The sequence below is a fragment of the Neopsephotus bourkii genome, unplaced genomic scaffold, assembly GCF_033783945.1.
Source record: "Neopsephotus bourkii isolate Nb327-2 ecotype Australia unplaced genomic scaffold, CSIRO-AGI_Nbou_v1 NB_1622, whole genome shotgun sequence".
Taxonomy (NCBI): Eukaryota; Metazoa; Chordata; class Aves; order Psittaciformes; family Psittacidae; genus Neopsephotus; species Neopsephotus bourkii.
The window spans coordinates 2,608-21,542 of record NW_026902097.1 but is presented as its reverse complement, the minus strand read 5'-3'; the positions used below and the strand labels follow the sequence as shown (position 1 = coordinate 21,542).

The 18,935-nt window shown below is 51.5% G+C and overlaps 1 protein-coding gene across 4 annotated transcripts in view; it reads left to right on the top strand.

Moving 5' to 3' along the window:
• Positions 1–17,249, top strand: part of SH3PXD2B (SH3 and PX domains 2B) — a 72,951-nt gene extending 55,702 nt beyond the window's left edge. For 2 of the 4 annotated variants that reach the window (XM_061372818.1, XM_061372815.1), the window contains 8 exons: positions 5,240–5,374; positions 6,837–6,941; positions 7,559–7,642; positions 8,933–9,050; positions 10,298–10,524; positions 11,062–11,111; positions 11,602–11,727; positions 12,643–17,249. In XM_061372818.1, coding sequence (XP_061228802.1) covers positions 5,240–5,374; positions 6,837–6,941; positions 7,559–7,642; positions 8,933–9,050; positions 10,298–10,524; positions 11,062–11,111; positions 11,602–11,727; positions 12,643–14,139 — 2,342 coding nt within the window. In that variant the 3' untranslated portion in view covers positions 14,140–17,249. The remainder of the gene's footprint in view (positions 1–5,239; positions 5,375–6,836; positions 6,942–7,558; positions 7,643–8,932; positions 9,051–10,297; positions 10,525–11,061; positions 11,112–11,601; positions 11,728–12,642) is intronic. The other 2 variants (XM_061372820.1, XM_061372819.1) reach the window with 1 other exon arrangement.
• The last annotated feature ends 1,686 nt before the right edge of the window (positions 17,250–18,935 follow it).

The following is an 18,935-nucleotide window of genomic DNA, read 5'->3' as shown; positions in this document are numbered from 1 at the left end:
TCTTTGGAAGGAAGGTTTGGATGGAGATTCTGCTGAAATAGGTTGTGAAAAGGATTTTGGCCGTAGAGTTGGCACTGCCATAAACCAAAGTGGTGTGTCTTCATCTAGCTTTGGAGGTAGAAAGAAGCTTGCTATGGGTGGGGAAAAGAACAGGCTGCATTTTTTCCCCCTTCTCCTCCCTTTTGATAAAACAGAGGTAAAATAAAGATAAAATCTCCCTCATCTTAAAACCAAACCCTTGTGTGCTGGCTCAGCAGGAACATTTGGTGTGTAGGGGAAGGGTGTTGCATTTCCCTATGAGATCAGTGTGTGTTTAGATCATTTTGAATCCTGTCCACTTGTATTAGGCAAGAAAAAAGAAATCCTTTCTGGGGTTGAGAAGAAGAGGAAAAAAAAATTCTGCTGCATAACTCAGTTCTTTGAGGGCAGAATTCAATTTAAGGATGCTGGCTGTTAGAGAACCAGGAGCTTTTTCCCTGTTTGTGTCCTGCCGTTGTCCTGCCTTCCAACTGCAAGTTTACATGCAACTTCACTATGCCATCCTGTTGGTATGGTGGGTTTGTAAGTGACAGAGGGATGTTGCTGAGGTCAAAGAGAAAACACTCCTTGGGATGTTGTTTGCTTGTCACCATTGAGAGGGAGGAAACAGGGAGAGTTTAGGAAGTGTCCAAGCCAGAGCCTGCTCTGGCATTACAGGTTGCACTGTTTTGCCCATGGCATCTGGCATATGTGCAGTAGCCATCAGAGAAAGCTGTTTGCATGCAGTAACTTTACAAAGGGCTGCTGCCTCATGCCAGACATGTTCAGAGACTCCTCTCACTGAGTGGCATTTTGTGGCATTATCCCGCTCCCACTTACACCCTGAGGAAGTTTATCAGTTTCTCAAGCCAGGCCTGCTTTGAGGTAGCAAATCTGCAGCAAGGCACAAACAAAGCTCATTCATTATGGGTGTCCCTGAGGAAGAGGCGTCCAGTAGCTGTGCACAAACACAAATCATGAGTATTTTCCAATGAGCAACTTCCCAATTGCTGATGTCTCCCAGCATTGCTGGAGAGGGGTTGCACTGCTCTTCAAGAGAGTGCTGGGAAAACCTCCCGAGCTCCTGGCAGAAAGCCCTGTTTGAAATGAGATTTAAGCAAACACTGGGATGCAAAGCGGGTTAAAGTGCTGCCTGCCCTCAACCTCCCGTGGTGACGAAGAGACTCAAGTGACATTTGCTGTTGTGAGGAGGGCCCAATGCAAGTAAGCATTGGAAATAAAATCTGTTTGCTCTGCTTAGTAATTTTTTACCAGTATTTGTAATCCCACATCTCTGAGCCTTAGGTATGGGCCCAGGCTCCGTACAGCCTGCAGCTTCCAGGGGGATGGATTATTCCTCAGTCTTTGGGATTCTGAGGGCTGACTTTGCCACTGATTTACGTACATCTAAAAGCAGTCATCATGTCAGTCCCCAAGACTGTTTTGAGCATTTCTATTCAGTCATGGGTTCATTGCAGCCCTCACTTAGTGCAGGGGAACCTGAAACTGTCTGCAGAGTTTGTATTTGGAAGGAGCTGCCCAAGGATGCTGGCAGCAAGCTCAAATATCCCCCTGCCAGCTTTATTTTAGATGCTTTCTTATGTGGCCACATCCCTTTTGCTGTGCTATGCAATGTGTCTACAAAGCCCCCAAACCACAGCATTCATTCTAATGAGATACAGTGAAAATACGGCTCTCGTATCCTACAGCAGCCATAGGGAGACTTCTCTAAAACTCCAGTGGTGAATGATGTTTTCATGTGATTATTTTCCATTTCTGAAAAAATCCCGGGAGAGATGAGAGAGTTGCAAAAGGTACAGCACAGCATCTACTGCCCATTTCATGTGAGAGCAGAGAGAAAGTCACTTTTGCAGTGCTGATCTTCACAAACCCATGGGAGAGGCTGGGAGAAGAGAGTGATCCTAAGCACACTGGGTCTGATTAGCACAGGCCAGAGGACTAGGAGGAAGAAACTTTATCCAAAGAATTACATCTTTGGAAGATGTGTTAGGCAAGGACTGGAGTGTAAGAAGAGTGTACAGCTTCAAAGCCACATACCTGTGCCCCCTGTGCCTGAGTTCTTTGTTTCCCTGTGGAGGCACCAGTGTCCAAGCTCCATAATAAAGTCCTGGCTTTTGTCACTGATACTGCAAAGCGAGAGATTGCAAAGGCTAGAAACATCACAAGCAGCCCCATATATATGAGATTTCCTACTGGTTTTGTCCATCTCAGCACTTTGGGTGAATGGCCAAGTTTCTGGTCAAGCAAAACCTGCAGAGATTTCAGGCTGACCTATATGTGACATGTCTGGAGAGCAAGGTCACTCTCCTGAGCAGTCCTTGGGTCGGTAGCTGGGATGTGCACTCCCTGAAGGCTGTGTCTCCCCAGTGCCTCTCCGGCATCCACAGTAAGTGTCTGTTCTGCAAGACCAGTCTAAGGACCACTGTGTATCATGAGCCAATGCACATCCGTTCTAAGGCCATGTCTGTGTCAGTCTCACAAGTGAGGGGTGCTCAGGATACAAAGGCTGTGTTCCTGCCTACACCTGTCTGCAAAACTCACTCTCTTGTGGGCTCTGGACTTTATTAATGCTTCCTCTGCTCCCCAGCTGCAGAGCTTTAGTACTGTCTCTCATCTTAGATGGTAAGGTTTACACCATTGCTATTTTTAAGAGACCCAAGTCTGCCCATATATAGGATGTTTTGTTGTTTATTTGAGTGTGGTTTTTGTGGTTGAGGATGATTATGCCAGGTGAAGCTGCTCCTGAAATTAACTCCTACATCTTCCTCCAAGCTCAGATTACAACTTCTGTTGTTGGTTTAATAGGTACATTGGAGCATCCAGAATTGCCTGCTGAAACTACAAATAGCCTCAGAGCAATGAGTGTAATTATAGCGAGGGAGGCAGAAAAGAGAGTACTTCTCTCTTCCTGTAGCTGTTATTCTTCTCGAGGGGGTTGAATAGATCCTCTGATCACTTTAAGCACAAACCTTTAATTGAGCTAGTAGAACAGATAGTCCTAGCATCCACCATTCACTTTAGAGGGCTATTTTTAATTCTGTCTGGTGCCCCACCTCTGGGTTTTAGTACAGAGGAAGCTTTCATTAGCGGTAACAGATCCTCTGCACTTGGCCAGCTCACCTGGAACTCTGCAGAGTGCCGTTTATAGCAGAATAACATGGACAATTTGCTCTTTCCTTTAAATAAGACTGCCCTGAACATACATTGTTCATTTAAATCTTTGTTGTGGTCTTTCTTTCTCAGAACCAGTTTGAGAACTTGTGACCCCTGTGCACAGGAGAACTGTGTGAGGCAGTGGAGCATCCTAGGATTGATGAAGACCTGCTAAATCTTGTCCATCTCTACTCATACCCTTCTGGGATGAGTGTGCCACTGTAGGTTTCCTGCTGGCGATCCTATGCTCTGCAATAGGTTTCCTCATGAAAAATATCTTTTGTCAGGCAGAGTCCTGTCATGTTGGGTCCTCTTGCAGGGCAGGTGCACTTGCCATAGAAACATGTTCCTGATAACGCAGCCTGAATTTCTTTGCTGTGTTTCACATAACTGTCCCAAGAGACCACTCTCTATGTAATTTCACACCATCCAGAGACTGGGAGGTAATTGTCCTGTACATCTGCTGTGCTATAGCAGCTAGAGGGCTGGGTCAGATGTGATTTCTGCCCCAACCCAAAGCTTGAGGCTCTCTCTTCAGAGTACATGCACAGCCCCTGTACATACAACTTAACAATGATGCTCAGGTGTGTGACTCTTGATCACTGGTGCTATAATAATTAACACTGTCCTACTTCCAAAGCATTTGGCAGGTATTAATTAATTCTTACTGCACCTGGGGAGAACAGGGTAGTGTAATAGTGCCCTTGTCTGACAGGCTGTGAAGCTGCAAGCTGAAGTGCTGGGTTGGAGGCCAGAGCCAGGGCTCAGAGCGGAGAGGAGTCATGGGCAAGAGTTTCTGACAACTTTTTGCTTCTTGGAGACTTCTGGAGGCAGACGGGGCAAGTGCTGGTGGTGTTATGGGTAACCAGAGTAACCTCTGGGTAGCCAGAGTTTGTTTAGCAGGAGGCTGAGCCAACTGAACACCAAGCTTGGTGGGGCTGAATAGGCCAGGCTTAGCGCTGAGCACACTCAGAGTGTGCTATGTTAGTGTGCAAAGCCCTCGGTCACCACAAGCCTTGGTGCAGGTATGGGAAAAGGATGGCTTTGCTGGGTTTTTATAGGGACAAACTTGAGGCCATGTTTCTTAAGCAGTGACTGATGCAAGTGGAATCCTCTGTTGCGGTGCTGACATAGTGAGCATCACTAAGTGAAGGGTGTGCATCTGTATCCCGAGCACTCTCACAAATGAAGACGTGCTTGCAGAATATAAACTAGCCGAGCCCTGCCGTGCCTCGCTGCTGGTCTCCTGCCGAGCAGGGGCTGGCGGTGCTCCCGGGTGTCCCTGGCCTTAGCTCGCAGTGCCACCCGCAGCCTGCACGGGCTCGGTGCAGCTGGAACCGCAGCATCCCTCTCTCCTCCGGGTGTCGGGCTTTTGTTGGTCGGAGGAAACCTTTGCTCCCTGTTGTATCTTGCCGGTTTGCTCCCCTTTGGGGTACTTTTTTATTATTTTCTGATGTTAAATTTTGATCTCAGCAGGAGGAGCTGAGCAGAGTTAGCGGAGCAAATAACAGAGTGCAAACCTTGCTGGCAAGCTATGGGAAGGTGACTGAAATACATAAGGATAATGGTGACAGGGGGATGCTGCCCTGTCCTACAAACATCCCTCCACCTGGGTGTCCAGGCTGTTTAGCCAGGACCCACAAAACTCGCTGCAGGCTGTGTGTGTGTTGAGTTGGGATCTGAACTGGTCCATGCATTGGGACAGCTGATGCTAGCACACAGACAACTGCCCTGAGTCCCTTTGGTGTCTGACAGCAGGGTCCAGGCTGCTGTGTGCATCTGCAGTGGTGGTGGGGCTGCTTGGACAGCTCTGTTTGCGAGCAGGAAGGTGGGTAGCAAGTGATGGTTGTACCCATCTCACCTGGCTGCTGGTTTGGTCTCTCCTCCTCACTCTGCCCAAGTCTCTGGCTCACACCTCTCACGCTGGGGTCCCCAGGGTGTCCTGGAGCTGCTTGCAGGCCTGCAGGTGCTCGGGAGCGGTGGTCCATGCTCTCGGGAGGTGGTGCTGACCCTGGCACACGGGTCGGTTCTTCTCCCCCCTGTGCAGGAGCTGACTCTGCATCCGTCGACCCCTTGGTGCTGGAGCAGTATGTCGTGGTGGCGGACTACCAGAAGCAGGAGAGCTCCGAGATCAGCTTGTGCGTGGGCCAGTTGGTGGATATCATTGAGAAGAATGAATCAGGTACAGAGAGTCTGGCTTGGCAGAGGGCTTCGGATCTACTGCGTTGCACAGCAAGGGAAGGAATAATAATCCTGTGTCGTTAGTGTTGTCCTTAAGCAAAACAGCCTCCGGGCACCTCACAGGGATGTCCTTGGATGGTCAGCTGAGGTGGGATGTGGAGGCAGCTTCAGTCTGCAGGCTGTATGAGCACAGACAAAGCTTCAGGGCTGTCTCTAAAGGAAAGGTCTTATCCCTGTGCTGAACACCAGGCACCATTCATCTTTTAAAATCTCTGCTTTATGCTTCTTCATGCTGAAGCACCCGGGCAATGGATCCTGAGGACAAAAGCCATTCCTGGAGTTGGCAGGCTTGTTTTATTGATAGGGGGACATTCTCTTAGTGCCCAGTGAAAGGCCTCATTGTGCATTCACAATTCTTGCCTCTAAACACAATGAAGCACCCGGCCGTGAAGCAGGGCAGGCAGCTGAGCTATTTGCTTACTTCAGAACTTAAACTTGCTCTTAACCTTTGCAAAGGACTCAAGTCATGTCCTGGGCCCAGCCTCTGGAGTTTGTTGAAAAGGGGAATTCATTCCCTGAAGGTAACAGGAGTTGCTTATGGGGGTTTAAAGATAAATCATGAACCTAGATTTTAGAACTCGAGAGAGCTGGTCCCCAGAGCATTGCTTGCACCTGCAGCTGTGTTGGGAAATGAGGAAAATAAAAGCAACCCTGGAGCAAGTGCAGCCTATTAGCACAGCCAATTCAAAAGCTATGGCAAATGATTTATTTATCCCTGTCAGCCTGGTTTTCCCTTCCGTGCAGATAGCTGCTGATTCCCTCCCTGACAATCTAGTTGTCTTTCTAAATGACTCACTGGTGAGGTTCTTTATTTCCCCCCCAAAGACACAAATAGTTTGTGCTTTTAATAACTGAGGAGCACGCATTTATTTTGATTGGACACCCAGGGTGGCCCAGGACTGCTTGTGGCCGCTCTGGAGCTGGCTGGGTTTCCGCTGGGAGAGCTCGTGTTTTAATCCTGCCTTTGCTCTTAGCTTTTAAAATCTGCTGTTTCCACAAATGTAAAGCAGGCGAGAGCGCAGCAGGAGTCAGCTACTGATTCACAGACAGGGGCCTCATCTCTGCTAATTAGCCTGGGCTGGCTGACCCAGGTTGAGGAAAATGAGCCACAAAGTGGGGGGAAAAAGGGAGAGCAAATGTGGTGGCTGGAGCTGTTTGCTTCTCAGAGCCTCTCCCATTCTTCATGGGGAGGGAGCTGTACCTTTGGATGTTACTCAGCTGTGATTCTCCTGTGGTGCTGTCTGTGCTCCCTGTCAGATAGTGCTTGGCTCTGTTACTTTTTGGTCACCCCAGCTTCCCATGTAGGCATCAAGGAGAGGCAAAACCCCCAAGGCTCGTGGTTTGGAGTGAGTTTTTTGGGTGCTGGGAGCCCTGGGCTGAGCTGCCTGCTTTTTTCTTCTCAGGCTGGTGGTTTGTGAGCACATTGGAGGAGCAAGGCTGGGTGCCAGCCACCTGCCTGGAGGCCCAGGATGGTGTCCAGGATGAGTTCTCCATGCAGTCCGAGGAAGGTAAGAAGGTGCTGGAGACATCTGCCCCAGCTTCTTCCTGCTGATCTGCACCGAGCTGCTCACAGGACTGTGTAGCCTTCCCTGACCTGGGCAGGACATGAGCCCGGGGAAGGAGAAGCCCACACGTGCTGTTCAGACCTATCTGCCCATGATGGTTCTGCCCATCCAGTGCTCTGCTCCAGTGCTGCAGCAGGAATGGGGCAGCTGGACACTGGTGGTGTATCTGCTGGCCTTTCTGCTCCCCACAGAGGGGCTGAAGGTGCCACCTCCAGGTCCTGCCATATCAGGACCTCCTTTAGGAGCTGTTTGACCTGCAGCAGAGGAGGAGCAAAGCTTAGGTCCTAGGAGAATTCGTGTGTCTTCTAAACCCATGCAGGACAAAGAATACACAGAGATCACCTTGTGAGAATAACAAGGTTGTAGCCTTTGCTCAGAGCAAATCTGAAATGCCCCTGGAGATGGAGGTGGGAGGGGGGCTCAGACTGGAGGGGTTCTCCAGGTGAGTACAGTCTCTGTGCCACTCTCTGGTGCCAGCCCTGTCTCCTCTTGGACCCGAAGTGCCACCTCCTTATGTCCTCTCTTGTCCTTCTCCTGCTTCCCCAACATGCTCTTCCCAGTCCCATGGAGATACTGGTCTCTGCCCAGGCACGTTGGCCGCCGTCGGACTCTTGGGGACTTGTACACCAGTGGATGGGGTCAAGGTGGACTTCACAGAGACTTGTTTGGCTGCCCGTGTTTTGTGCTTGGAACCATGTCTGCATGTCTGTTTGTTTGCTTTGCATGTGATGAACCCTGCTTGTGTCAGTGCTCAATGCCTGCCATATGTGCTCCTCAGCCTGCTGTTAGGTCCACTCACATCCATCTCTCTTTCCTCTATCAGCTGCTCCTTCACACTTTCTGAGGCTTGTTTTGGGTACAGAAGCTGGAGTTTCTGCTTTCCCCCAACATGTGTGCAGGCTTATTGCAACTTGCTGTTGAACTGCCTTAGTTCCTGTAATAGTAACTCCTCTGAGCTGTGATCCCTGGGTTGGTGGCTCAGATGGGGTCAGGAGGAGAAAAGCCTGCTGGGTGTAACAGGACATTTTCTGCTTTGACTCCTGTGCTTGAAGGGAGTGGGAAATAGGGCCCTTTGAGGGCTGTGCTGCTCCAAGGAGGCAAATCCGGAAAACCTGCACAATGTGGATATGTGAATTTCCAGAAGTTTGGAGGTACACATTTCCCACAATGGTCTTCACCCTATTGTGGCACCGCATAAGTGCAGGCAATTGCTTTCCTGGGTTTCTTCCAGAGAAGACAGGACAAGGTGAGGGAAAGGGATAGATGGATGAACCTGTTTGTCTGACATGTTGTCTGCATGGCTGTTAAGATGTTTCCCTTCCTCTTGAAGGGAAAAGCATCTGTGTCCCTGCTTGCCATCATTTGGTCTAGTGGACAGGACATCAGACTCTTCTCCAGGCTCACCACATGGCTTTGACAAGTGTCCTGGGGGACTCAGATGTTGGAAGTTCTTGTAGACCTGCCATTGTAGAGCAGTTTGAGAGCTGTGCGTGAGAGCACATCTGTATGTGTGGGGTTACTCCCTGATAGCCATGGGGTTTATTTCCCTGTATAGGGGACAGTTCTTCTCTAAACACACTAAGGGATAAATCTGAACTGAAATGGAAGCATGGAAGGGCTTCTTAAAGAGCAGGTGAAAGAAGAGTTGTCATATAAAAGGTAGTCTTTAGTCCTAAGGGAGAAGAGGACCTGTTGTAGACAATTTCTTTGGGCCAGACTAGCTCCCCAAAGTTTACATTTCCAAAGGCAGCTGGGTTTGTTTTGAAGTACATTTCACTGACATTTCTCTTCCAAATGGTTGTGTATCTCTGTGTGTTTGCACCTATATTACAACAAGAATTATCATTTATATAAAGCACTTTTAACCGTTGTTCGACCGAGTCCAGGTTTCCATAAAACAGTATCTCTGTGAAACGGCATTTTCTTTCCAACAGAGGAGAAGTACACCGTTATTTACCCATATACCGCGAGAGACCAGGATGAAATGAACTTGGACAAAGGGGCTGTGGTGGTGGTGATCCAGAAGAACCTGGAGGGCTGGTGGAAAATCAGGTATGTCCCTACCCCTTGCTCTTCCCTGGCACTGCAGCTGGGGCTGTGCAAAGCACATGGGATGTACAGTCCAGGGGCGAATCTAGGGAAGGGCAGAGAACCAGAACCCATTTCTCTCCATCCCTACAAACTAAAGCTAGTTGACTTTCAGGACTTCAGCTGACCATAGCCGCTGTTGAACATCTTTAAAATCCCCTAATTTCCTGTGCTGGGAGGTGGACTGCATCACAGCATCACATGCCCCAGCAGTGTAAAGGGAACCAGTGTGAGAGCATTAGTGTTACATCATGTGCTGCTGGTAGGAAAACCAGTGAGCGTTCCAGAGGCAGGCTGGATCTTCTGACTGTGTTAGGAGGTGAGAAGAGAAGGGCCGTTGTTTGGGCCAGGTCTGCTGTGTGCAGGGTGTGCTGAGGCCAAAGACTCCAGACCATGCTGAGCTGATACTTGTGTTCTGCTGGAGGCTCATTTTCTCATGTCTGTGGTCTTGCAAAGAGCCGGACTTGAGCAGGGTGGGAGGACATGCTGCAGTTTTCTTAACCTTGCATTGAACCTGTGGTCTTGGCAGCAGCAGAGCCCCAGAAAAACATCCACTGACTTTTTTAAGTGGAGGAGGGCTGCCACGAGAGCTCCAAAGGCAACTACTCAGTAGCTGGTGCCATCTGAGCGTAGGGGCTGCAGCCCAGCCAGCGGGGAGAGGTTCTGCTGCTGCCGTGGGACCCGTTAGCATGGCAGGACACTGCGGATGTGGGGTTTCAATCGCATCACGGGGCTGCTTTCTCTGCTGAACAGTGCAGATTTAGAGCACAGAAGGGACCCAGGCTGCCAGTGTGCAGGCAGAGGCTTGTGCCTTCTCCAAAGACCAGTTACATCAGTCCTAGCAGCAGCCCTCTGGTTTTCCACTCCGCTTCCTCAGCCAGTATCATTCCTGAACTAGTGCCATTGCTGAGGTGAAAAGGAAATGGGGCTTTGTGCCATTCCCAGCCTTTGGCCCGCTGGCTGTGGCCAGCTTGCACAGGGGTGTTAGTCATGGCTGGAGCTCTCCAGGTCTGTGCCATGAAGCATGACCAGCTCATTCTGCCCAGATCATGTAGCATCTTCAGTCAATGTTTGCTCTGAGCTCAGCTCGGGAGATGGCCAATGTCTCAACACCACTGGAGCGCAACGGGCTCCTCCTCTGGGAAAGGACTCATGGTCCTGATCCAGCACAGAGGCTCAGTGCAGTGACACTGCCATTGCTACCACCACAGGTACCAGGGCCAAGAAGGCTGGGCCCCTGCCTCCTACCTCAAAAAGGGGAGTGGAGAGATGTTCTCACAGAAGCTGGGTTCAGGCTCCTCCACCCATTCCTGTGCCTTGGATCTGGATGGCATCTCCCGGCAACAGGTCCTGGCAAGCAGAGAGAAGGATGTGCTCGCTGGCCAAAGGGATGGGAGATCCGACGGCCGTCCCCTGCCCAACGCTGACATCCGACGCAGTAAGTGGCTGGTCTGGAGGAGGCCACTGGTGGCTGGGGTGCAAGTGTAGCCTTTCCTGTAGGCTTTTTAGCAATGTAAGGGGGTGTGAGGGAGGCAAAAGGCTTGTAGGTAGTGTGGGTTCTGCAGCAAGGTCTGGAGGTGGCATTGCACAGGGACAGTGCTGCCCTGGGACCTGCTGAGCATCAGCAAACGGGATGGGGATCCGGAGATCCTCTCCTCTCAGAAGTTGGGGCATTTTTACCCTTCTGGAAGCCAGGTCTTCTGGGTCAGACCTGCAATGAAAAAGCCAGTACACACGGTCACCTCAGCTGTTCCCCAGCAGCACCTGATGGTGCAAAGCTGGTTCCTCTTCCAGTGGGACACCCTCAAAAGCTGGGTGACCTGTGCTACTCAGGGCAGACAGATTCCTCCTTCAGCTTCTTTGCCCATGGGTCAGGTTGGTCCTTGCCTTTCTTTTTTCATTGTTACTTGTGTGTTTTGAACACGTGTGACCAAAAGCCAGAAATTCAACAGCATCTGAAATTCTTCTTCCACAGAGTCACCAAAGATGAGGCAGAGACCCCCTCCTCGCCGAGATCTCACCATAGTAAGTGCCAGTTGATATAAGAGAGCTACAATGGCAAAGAGAGACCAAGGAGCTCTGAAAGGAGCTCTGGTCACTGCTTATTCTTTGCCTGGGACTTTGTCTCTGTACCATGGGCTGTGCTTTGGTCAAGGCTGGAGTACACACACTGCCTCCCTGATGTCTTAAGGCTCCTCTCTTTGCACATGGTCTTTAAAGGAACTTTTGGCCAGTCTGTTCTGCACGGCTGGGTTGCCAGTGAGAGGCTGCAGGCTGGCTCCCTCCCTCTGGGGAGGGTGACTGCGGCCAAGCAAGAGCTCTGGTGCTGGGCAGTTTTCTGCTCAGCCTGGAAATAGTTTGCTTGTTTGTGTTGGTGGAGATGCTGCATGGGCATAGCAGATGTCCCTGCCCTGGCTGCGCTATCGTGGGTCTCTGCAGGCTGGTAGCCTGTGTGGATGTTGTATCACACCTGCTGTAGAAACATGCTGATGCGTTTTCTTTTCTCTTGTCATAGCCACGTGGTTTGAATCTACCCAAACCTCCTGTCCCTCCTCAAGTGGAAGAGGAATATTACACCATCGCTGACTTCCAGACCACCATCCCTGATGGCATCAGCTTCCAGGCAGGAATGAAAGTAGAGGTGAGACTGTTAGTCTTCCCACATCTTCACATCAGTGCAGCGCTCCTGACTCCCATTGCTCTGGGACCTGTTTCAGGCAGGCGGTCCCTTTCCAGGCAGGGAAGGTCTGCTCACCATGGTATTTTGGGTGGAAACTGGGCATGGTGATGCATGTGATTGCCTCTGTGGACTGTTAATATCCCAGGCTCTCTCAGAGTGCGAGAGACACCTGTATGAGCTCACAAGACTTTGGAGTCCGTAATGCTCTTGGTGGCCTCCTGTCCTCCTGTTGTGCAAGTCTGTGGGTGCTGTGTTGGAGCTAATGGAGCTAATGGAAATTAAAACTGCAGCACAAATGGGGGTAGAGATTGTGTTTTCTTCCTCACTTAGGCCAGGTTAAAGTCAAAAACCCTTCCCAAATTGCTTTCTGCTGGCAGAATTCCTCCTGCAGATGTGATTTTGCTTTTCAAAACGTACGCTGTGCCTCCTTAAGAGGTCTTTCTCTTCACAGCTGCCCCAGTGGGCCCCTCTCAGGTCCCAGCCCCACTCAAAAAGGAGCACTCAAAAAGGCCAAAGCGTGTCTGGCAGTGTCCGGTCCACGCAGCATCGCTGCCGGTTGGTCGCTCCAACAGTGCCGCGCAGTGGCCACCGCTGGTACCCGGCATCCCGGTCCCGGGGTAGGAACAGCGCAGCGGCAGCTCCGCGACGTGGCGATGGCGTTCCTCAGTCCCTCGGGAGGCAGGTCCCCTTCCCTGCCAGAGACTGTTACCAGGTTCCCCTCTCATTAGGACACCCATGCAGTGATTATATTGCTTATGGATGGAGAGGCACCGGGGCCATGTGCCACCCTGACATCAGTTCAGCGACACTGAGCATCCCCTTTTGTGCAGAGAGCACTCCTGTATGGATGTCTGAGGTTTCCTTTCCCCTTGGCAGGTTATTGAAAAGAACCTGAGTGGCTGGTGGTACATTCAGATTGAGGAGAAGGAAGGCTGGGCCCCTGCCACATTCATCGATAAGTACAAGAAAACCAGCAACGCATCCAGGCCAAATTTCCTGGCTCCACTTCCCAGTGAGATGGCTCAGCTCCGGCTTGGGGATGCTGCGGCTGACAGCAGCACCAGTGAGGAAGCAACAGGACCATGCCGTCCACTGCCAGAGGCCCCTCCTAACGGTATGGACTGTGGTGGGAAGTGGGCCAAAGACTGGAAGGGGAAGGAGGCTCCCGAGAGCGGTGACCTAGCCTTTGCTGGTGGCTATGAGGAGATCTCGGACCGTGACACAGAGGAGAAGCCCAGCCTGCCACCCAGGAAGGAGTCCATCATTAAATCGGAAGGCGAGTTACTGGAGAGGCAGAGGCCGCCCCCCAAGCCCCCAGGCATGATTTTGCCCATGATTCCACCCAAGCAGTCAGCAGCCCCTAAGGACATGAAGAAGCCAGAGATCAAACCAGAGAAGGGCAAACTCTTCCAACTGAAAAACGAAATGGGACTGGAATGTGGACATAAGGTGTCAGCCAAGGAGGTGAAGAAGCCAAACCTCCGGCCCATTGTCAAGCCAACGAAGCCAAAAGCTGAGCCTGTGGAGGACAAGCCTGAGCCCATCACCCAGAATCCATTCTTGAAGTCAAGACCTCAGATCAGGCCAAAACCTGCTGCAGCCCCCAGGACTGACCCAGCACCAGCTGATGATAAACTGGACATCTGCAACCTGCGGAGCAAGCTTAGACCTGCGAAGTGCCCAGAGAAACCCTCCGAGCAGGACATCACTGCTGGCGAAAGCTCCTTCAGTAACACCATGGCCTCTTCAGAGGCTTCTGGAAGGTTTCAGGAGCGACCAAGCATGGAGAGCAAACCCCTGCCCAGACCGGACAGCCACACCACAAAGGAGATGCTACCCAAACCCCCCCTGGGCCCAGCAAACCCCCTGGGTGCCAGGGAGCCCCCACCACAGCGCCCCGTGGTGCCGCCTCGCAGACCACCCCCTCCTAAGAAAACAGGGGGTCCTGCCTCCATCCCCACAGCAGAGCTGAGGGTCCCAGCACGGGAAGCGCCCGAAATCAGGTCATCGCCAGTGCCGGGGAGACCCATGCTGGTTCCTCCGAAAGCCAAACCATTCCTCTCTGCCTCCATCCAAGACGAAGCCAAAGTAAAAAGCAGCATAAGCCCAAAGGTCATATCCAAGCCAGTGGAGAGAGGGGAAGCCAAGGAGAGGACCTCAGCCCCTGTCTCCAGTCCGGACATCACCAGGGAAGCTCTGTATGTGGCAGTGGCAGATTTTGAAGGTGACGAGGAGACCAACAGCTTCAAAGAAGGGACTTTGTTTGAAGTTCGAGAGAAGAACAGCAGCGGCTGGTGGTTTTGTAAGGTCCTGACTGGGGGGCCATGCTGGGAGGGCTGGATCCCTTCCAATTACCTGCGGAAGAAGCCATAGGTGCTCCTCTGCTTGCACAGCCGGAGGTTCCCTGGTCTCTCACCCGAGTATTTAATTAGCAGATTAATTTATAGTTTTCCATGAGGCTGGCTTTAAACAAAAGATAATACTCGAGATCCCACGCATCCCAGCTGGTGCCCATTGGCGGCAGCGTGGAGGAAGCAGCTCAGCCTTCCCTCCCCACCTGTGTGCTTCCATCCACCATCCTCCCCACATCTCCTGGAGCAGCCAGAGCTGCTCTGGCCAAGCTTTGTGGCATGCAATGGCTACCATGGTTCTCTGTACTGGGGAGATGGACCTTGGTAGACATGGTTCCACCTGCACGGGCTGTGGAATGGTACCAGCCAGGGAAATCTGGTTGTGTAAAAGGATTTGCCTTCCCTGAGGCTCAGGGTCATGGCCAGATGTTGTAGGTCCCATTGCTTAGTCCAGGTGTGTAGCAGAGCCATAGGGAGCGTGGCAAAAAGGAGGAATGATTGCTGAGAATGGGGTCCCTGTAGCTCTGTGTGCACATGCAGGCACAGGCGTTGCCCTCACCCCCTGTTACTTGCTCCCCCCTGTGCATGCCATGGGGCTGTCCCTTGGTCCTTCCCTGCTCTAAAATGACAAGTGTTAACTTCAACATCCTCCTGGTGATAAAAAACCACAGACAAATGCACACACACACACATATATAACAGGTCCTCTCTGTGCTGATCCAGGACGCTATGCAGGCTTCTCCCGTGCAGTATCGCAATCAAGCAAGAGGTGTTTTGCTCTGGTAGCTGAAGAATACTATGCAAGGCACAGAGGACCAAAATGACCCCAGGAGCCCTGGATAAAGGATGCTTTGCTTTCATTCCCACACAGTCTGCCCTGCCTGTTGGACTAACAGGGGACCACCCGTTCCCATGACCCACAGAGCTTCCCAGGCTGGCGGGCAGCAGCCAGGAGGTGGGTCCTTAGTAGGTGCTGATATTATCAAGTGCAATGCAGCATGTGGGAGTTCAGCTCCTCGTCACAACCAGTTGTGAGGTGTGTCTGGTGCTCAGGGGCTCCCTGCCTTGTTTCTCACCCATCCGCCTGTCTTCCAGGTACCTTGCTCTCACCGTGCTTGCTGGGCTGTTTGAGGGGCTTCAGGGCAAGCAGAGCCTGGGGTTTTTCCATGCTGCCATTCCTGCTTGCACAGCCTCATCTTGCCCACAGTGTTGCTTGTCCTAGCAGGAGGATTGAGCGTAGATGAGCTGTCGTTCCTCAGTGCTGCTTTCTTCCCTCTGTATTTGGCTACTTGCAGATTTAGGGCCACATTTCTCTCTCCAGAAGAGCTTTAAACCAGTGCTTCTGTGGGTTTCTTGTTGACCAAGCCCTGTTGCCCTTTCTAGTCTAATTGCAAGTGTTGAGCACTGCAGCTGCAGCTCTGCAGCCACATTGTTTTGCTGCTGAAAATTACAGTTTTCCCTTTAATTTGAGGCTGGCAGAATTGAAGGAGTGCTCTCCACTCCCCTAGATGCTCACTGCCTTCTCTGTCCCCTGTTTTCTTCTCTGGAAATGTGGAGTTGAAGGTATTTCTGTCTTGAAATGGTGAAAATGGTGGTGCTTCAGGCCAGGCTCATTTTGGGAGGGTGATGGGGCAGTTTGTCCCAGTCCTTCTTTATCAGGTGGCGAAGTCCTGACCATCCCAGTTCAGCCTCATATCCAGAAGCCCCAGGGTTTGTGTTTAACCATGGGAATTCATTCACCCCAGTCTGCAGCTGATTCCTCTTCCTCCCACTTCCAGTTTCCTCTGGTGGCACATCAGCTCTGATCAGGCTGACTCACCTGAGCTGGCAATAAGCAATACATTTGCAACCCAATCCAATAACAGATTTCTTTGCGTGGCACGTTGCGAGGTGTTGATGTGCTCCCAGGAGTGCTGCAGGGTGGGCTGGGGGAACAATGATGCCTTGTCTCTGCGCATCTCTTGCTCCAGTAAATCCCTTTTGCTTTGGAAAGGAATGGGGACAGGATGAGTGAAGCCAGAGCTGGCAGCAGCCCAGTCCAGCCCCTGCTGTATCTGGGGAGGGGGCTGGAGCTGTGTCCGCATCTGCTCTGGCAGTGTCACACAGCAGGCTGGAAGGGCTATGAGTCCTTCCCAGTGGCACTGTGTCCTTGTTCTCTCTTTTCTGAATGGCCTTTTAATCTCAGAAGCGTCTCTCCTTTCTCTGCCTCAAGAGACCTCGCTGTCCCCAGCTTTCCTCAGGAGGAGGAATGCTATTTCTGTGACCTCCATACCAAATGAGGGCTATTGCTGCTTTCCTCCCAGACTGAACCTCAGAACTGGTAGTGCTTCATTTTGCTGACACAAGTACTGTATTTGGCTCATTGAGTGTGTGACAGGATTGCTCCCTCGTTCCCAAAGAGCTTCCAAGGAGGCAGGTGAGTGCCCAAGTAGGGGATGACCCTCAGCAGGGTGCCAACACCTGCAGCCTTACCCCTTCCTACCACTCTTCCGTCTGCAAGGGGACCACAGGCTGGACAACGGCTCCTATCAGGAAGATGCTGAGAGCCATGGGCTGGCAGGGCTTTGCCCCCCATCCAACATGTGCCCTCTCCCTGGTTGTGCCTCCTCTCTGTACCTCACACAACAAATGTGGCCAAACTCCCCGACTACCTCGTGAGGAGGAGGAGGGCAGCCAGGGGGCTTCGTACCCTGAGCTTGGCCATAGGGCACATCACTCCAGCAGCCAAAGACCAACCTCCCTCCTTCCCACCACCAATGCAGCAGCAAGGAGGGGCATCACCATGGCTGGGGGCAGAAGAACCGGGTGCTTTGAGGTCCTTGCAGCTCAGCACATCCTTGGCAGGCTGGAGGTCCTCCCTGCACCCCGCAGGCTCTCGAAGCCCATTTGTTTGTCTGTCTTGCTATATTATGTGTGTATAAATCTACATTACTGTGGGAGGGTGGGGGGGGCAGCAGAAGATAGATGTAGCCGTGTAAATGCCGTATCTATACTTTCACCATTATGGGGTTGATTTCTTTTTAATTTGGTGGGGTTTGAGGGTTGATTTTTTTTTTTTTAGAGTTTTTCTTTTTTTTTTTTTTTTAAAGAAATAAACAGAAATTGCTTGACTGGTTTCAAGCACCCTTGTGACCCCGTGTCTGGCTGGTGTATGTCTGGTGTGCTGCATGAATGCTGTCATAGATGTACTCAGGCAAAAGTAGGTATCAGAGCCTAAGTGCCTTCTGGCAGAGGGTTGCATGTGTGGTATTTCACACATACAGTGCTTGGGAAGGCTAGGCAAGGAGGGGGAAAAGGACATGGAAGAGCATCTTCCACTAGCCTGGCTCACTGCTGCCCAGCCTGGATAGGTAAGCCTCTTCCACACTCATTCCCTGGCTTTCAGGTGGCCATAACTCACCTAGTCCATGCAGATCCTGCAAGGGCTGGAGATTTGGGCATCATAGAATCATAGAATAGTTAGGGTTGGAAAGGACCTTAAGATCGTCTAGTTCCAACCCCCCTGCCATGGGCAGGGACACCTCGATCTAAACCATATTACCCAAGGCCTCGTCCAACCTGGCCTTGAACCCTGCCAGGGGTGAAGCATTCACAGCCTCCCTGGACAACCCATTCCAGTGCCTCACCACCCTAACAGGAAAGAATTTCCTCCTTATATCCAATTTAAACTTCCCCTGTTTAAGTTTTAACCCATTACCCCTTGTCCTATCACTACAGTCCCTAATGAAGAGTCCATCCCCAGCATCCCTATAGGCCCCCTATATCATTAGGCATTGCTCAGCACTTGAGGTGGCAGAACACTAACAAGGGGCTTTAGCCATGGGAGGCTCAGTTTGGGTTGGTACTTGCATCATGGTACCCAGGCTGGCAGGGGGCTGCAGGTGCAGGTGACGGGAGCAGGTAGTGGTCCTCCATGCTCTCCCCAGGGTTGGGCCAGCAGCAGCTGGAGCAGATCCTCACACTAATGGTAAGTATGGTGCAAAGTTGCCCTGTGGCCTGAGACTGGCAGCATCAGCCTGTTGGCAGCTCGCAGGGATAAACTGAGGCAGCAGAGTTTATAAAAAGGCCTTTTGGTGTAAACAGCCATCCGGGCTCCTCCGCCACCTGCGGCTTGTGAGGTTTTCCATGCAAACACTTAACTGTGGACGTGTTCTTGCCAGGGCAGAGTTATGAATGAACTCTTCCACCCTGCTTTAGACCACATCTGAGGCTGCCTGACTGGTGTCTGGCTTCAGCTGGTCACATTTAGAGATATAAACAGTTTAGAGAGCAGCCTTCGGCTGGCCTCTGCTTGTGAAATAGCGAGCCAGGTATTGCTGCAAACCAGAGAAAAAAAAGAACAAAATAAAACAACCCTTAAAAAAAACCACCTCCAAAACAAAACAGAATTAAAAAAAGAAAAAAAAGAAAAACAGAAGAAAAGGAAAAGCAGCTCTCCTGTCTGTGCCTGCATCACCCCTTCCCTGGCCAGCCACCGTGACCCCAGGATACCACGGCCTCAGCACAAGCACAGGAGTGGGGCCACAACTGCAGCTGCCTTGCTTGAGATGGTGCAGGTTGGATGAGGAGATTGGGGCACCTGGAGAGGGCATCCGCCACAGGACACCCTGCTTTAGTGAAGTGAGCAGCCCAGCTTGGAAGGGTTTAAACAAGCCAGGAATGCCCCCTACCCTACCCTCCCCTACCCATCAAGGGACCACGCAGTGATGTGCAGTGTCCTCCCAGGAGCAATACAAAGCTCACACAAGGTATTTAAAGGGCATGCCAGTAATTTTTCTGAAGCAGAGGTGCCTGCCTCTGTGCATTAATAGTGCCAGG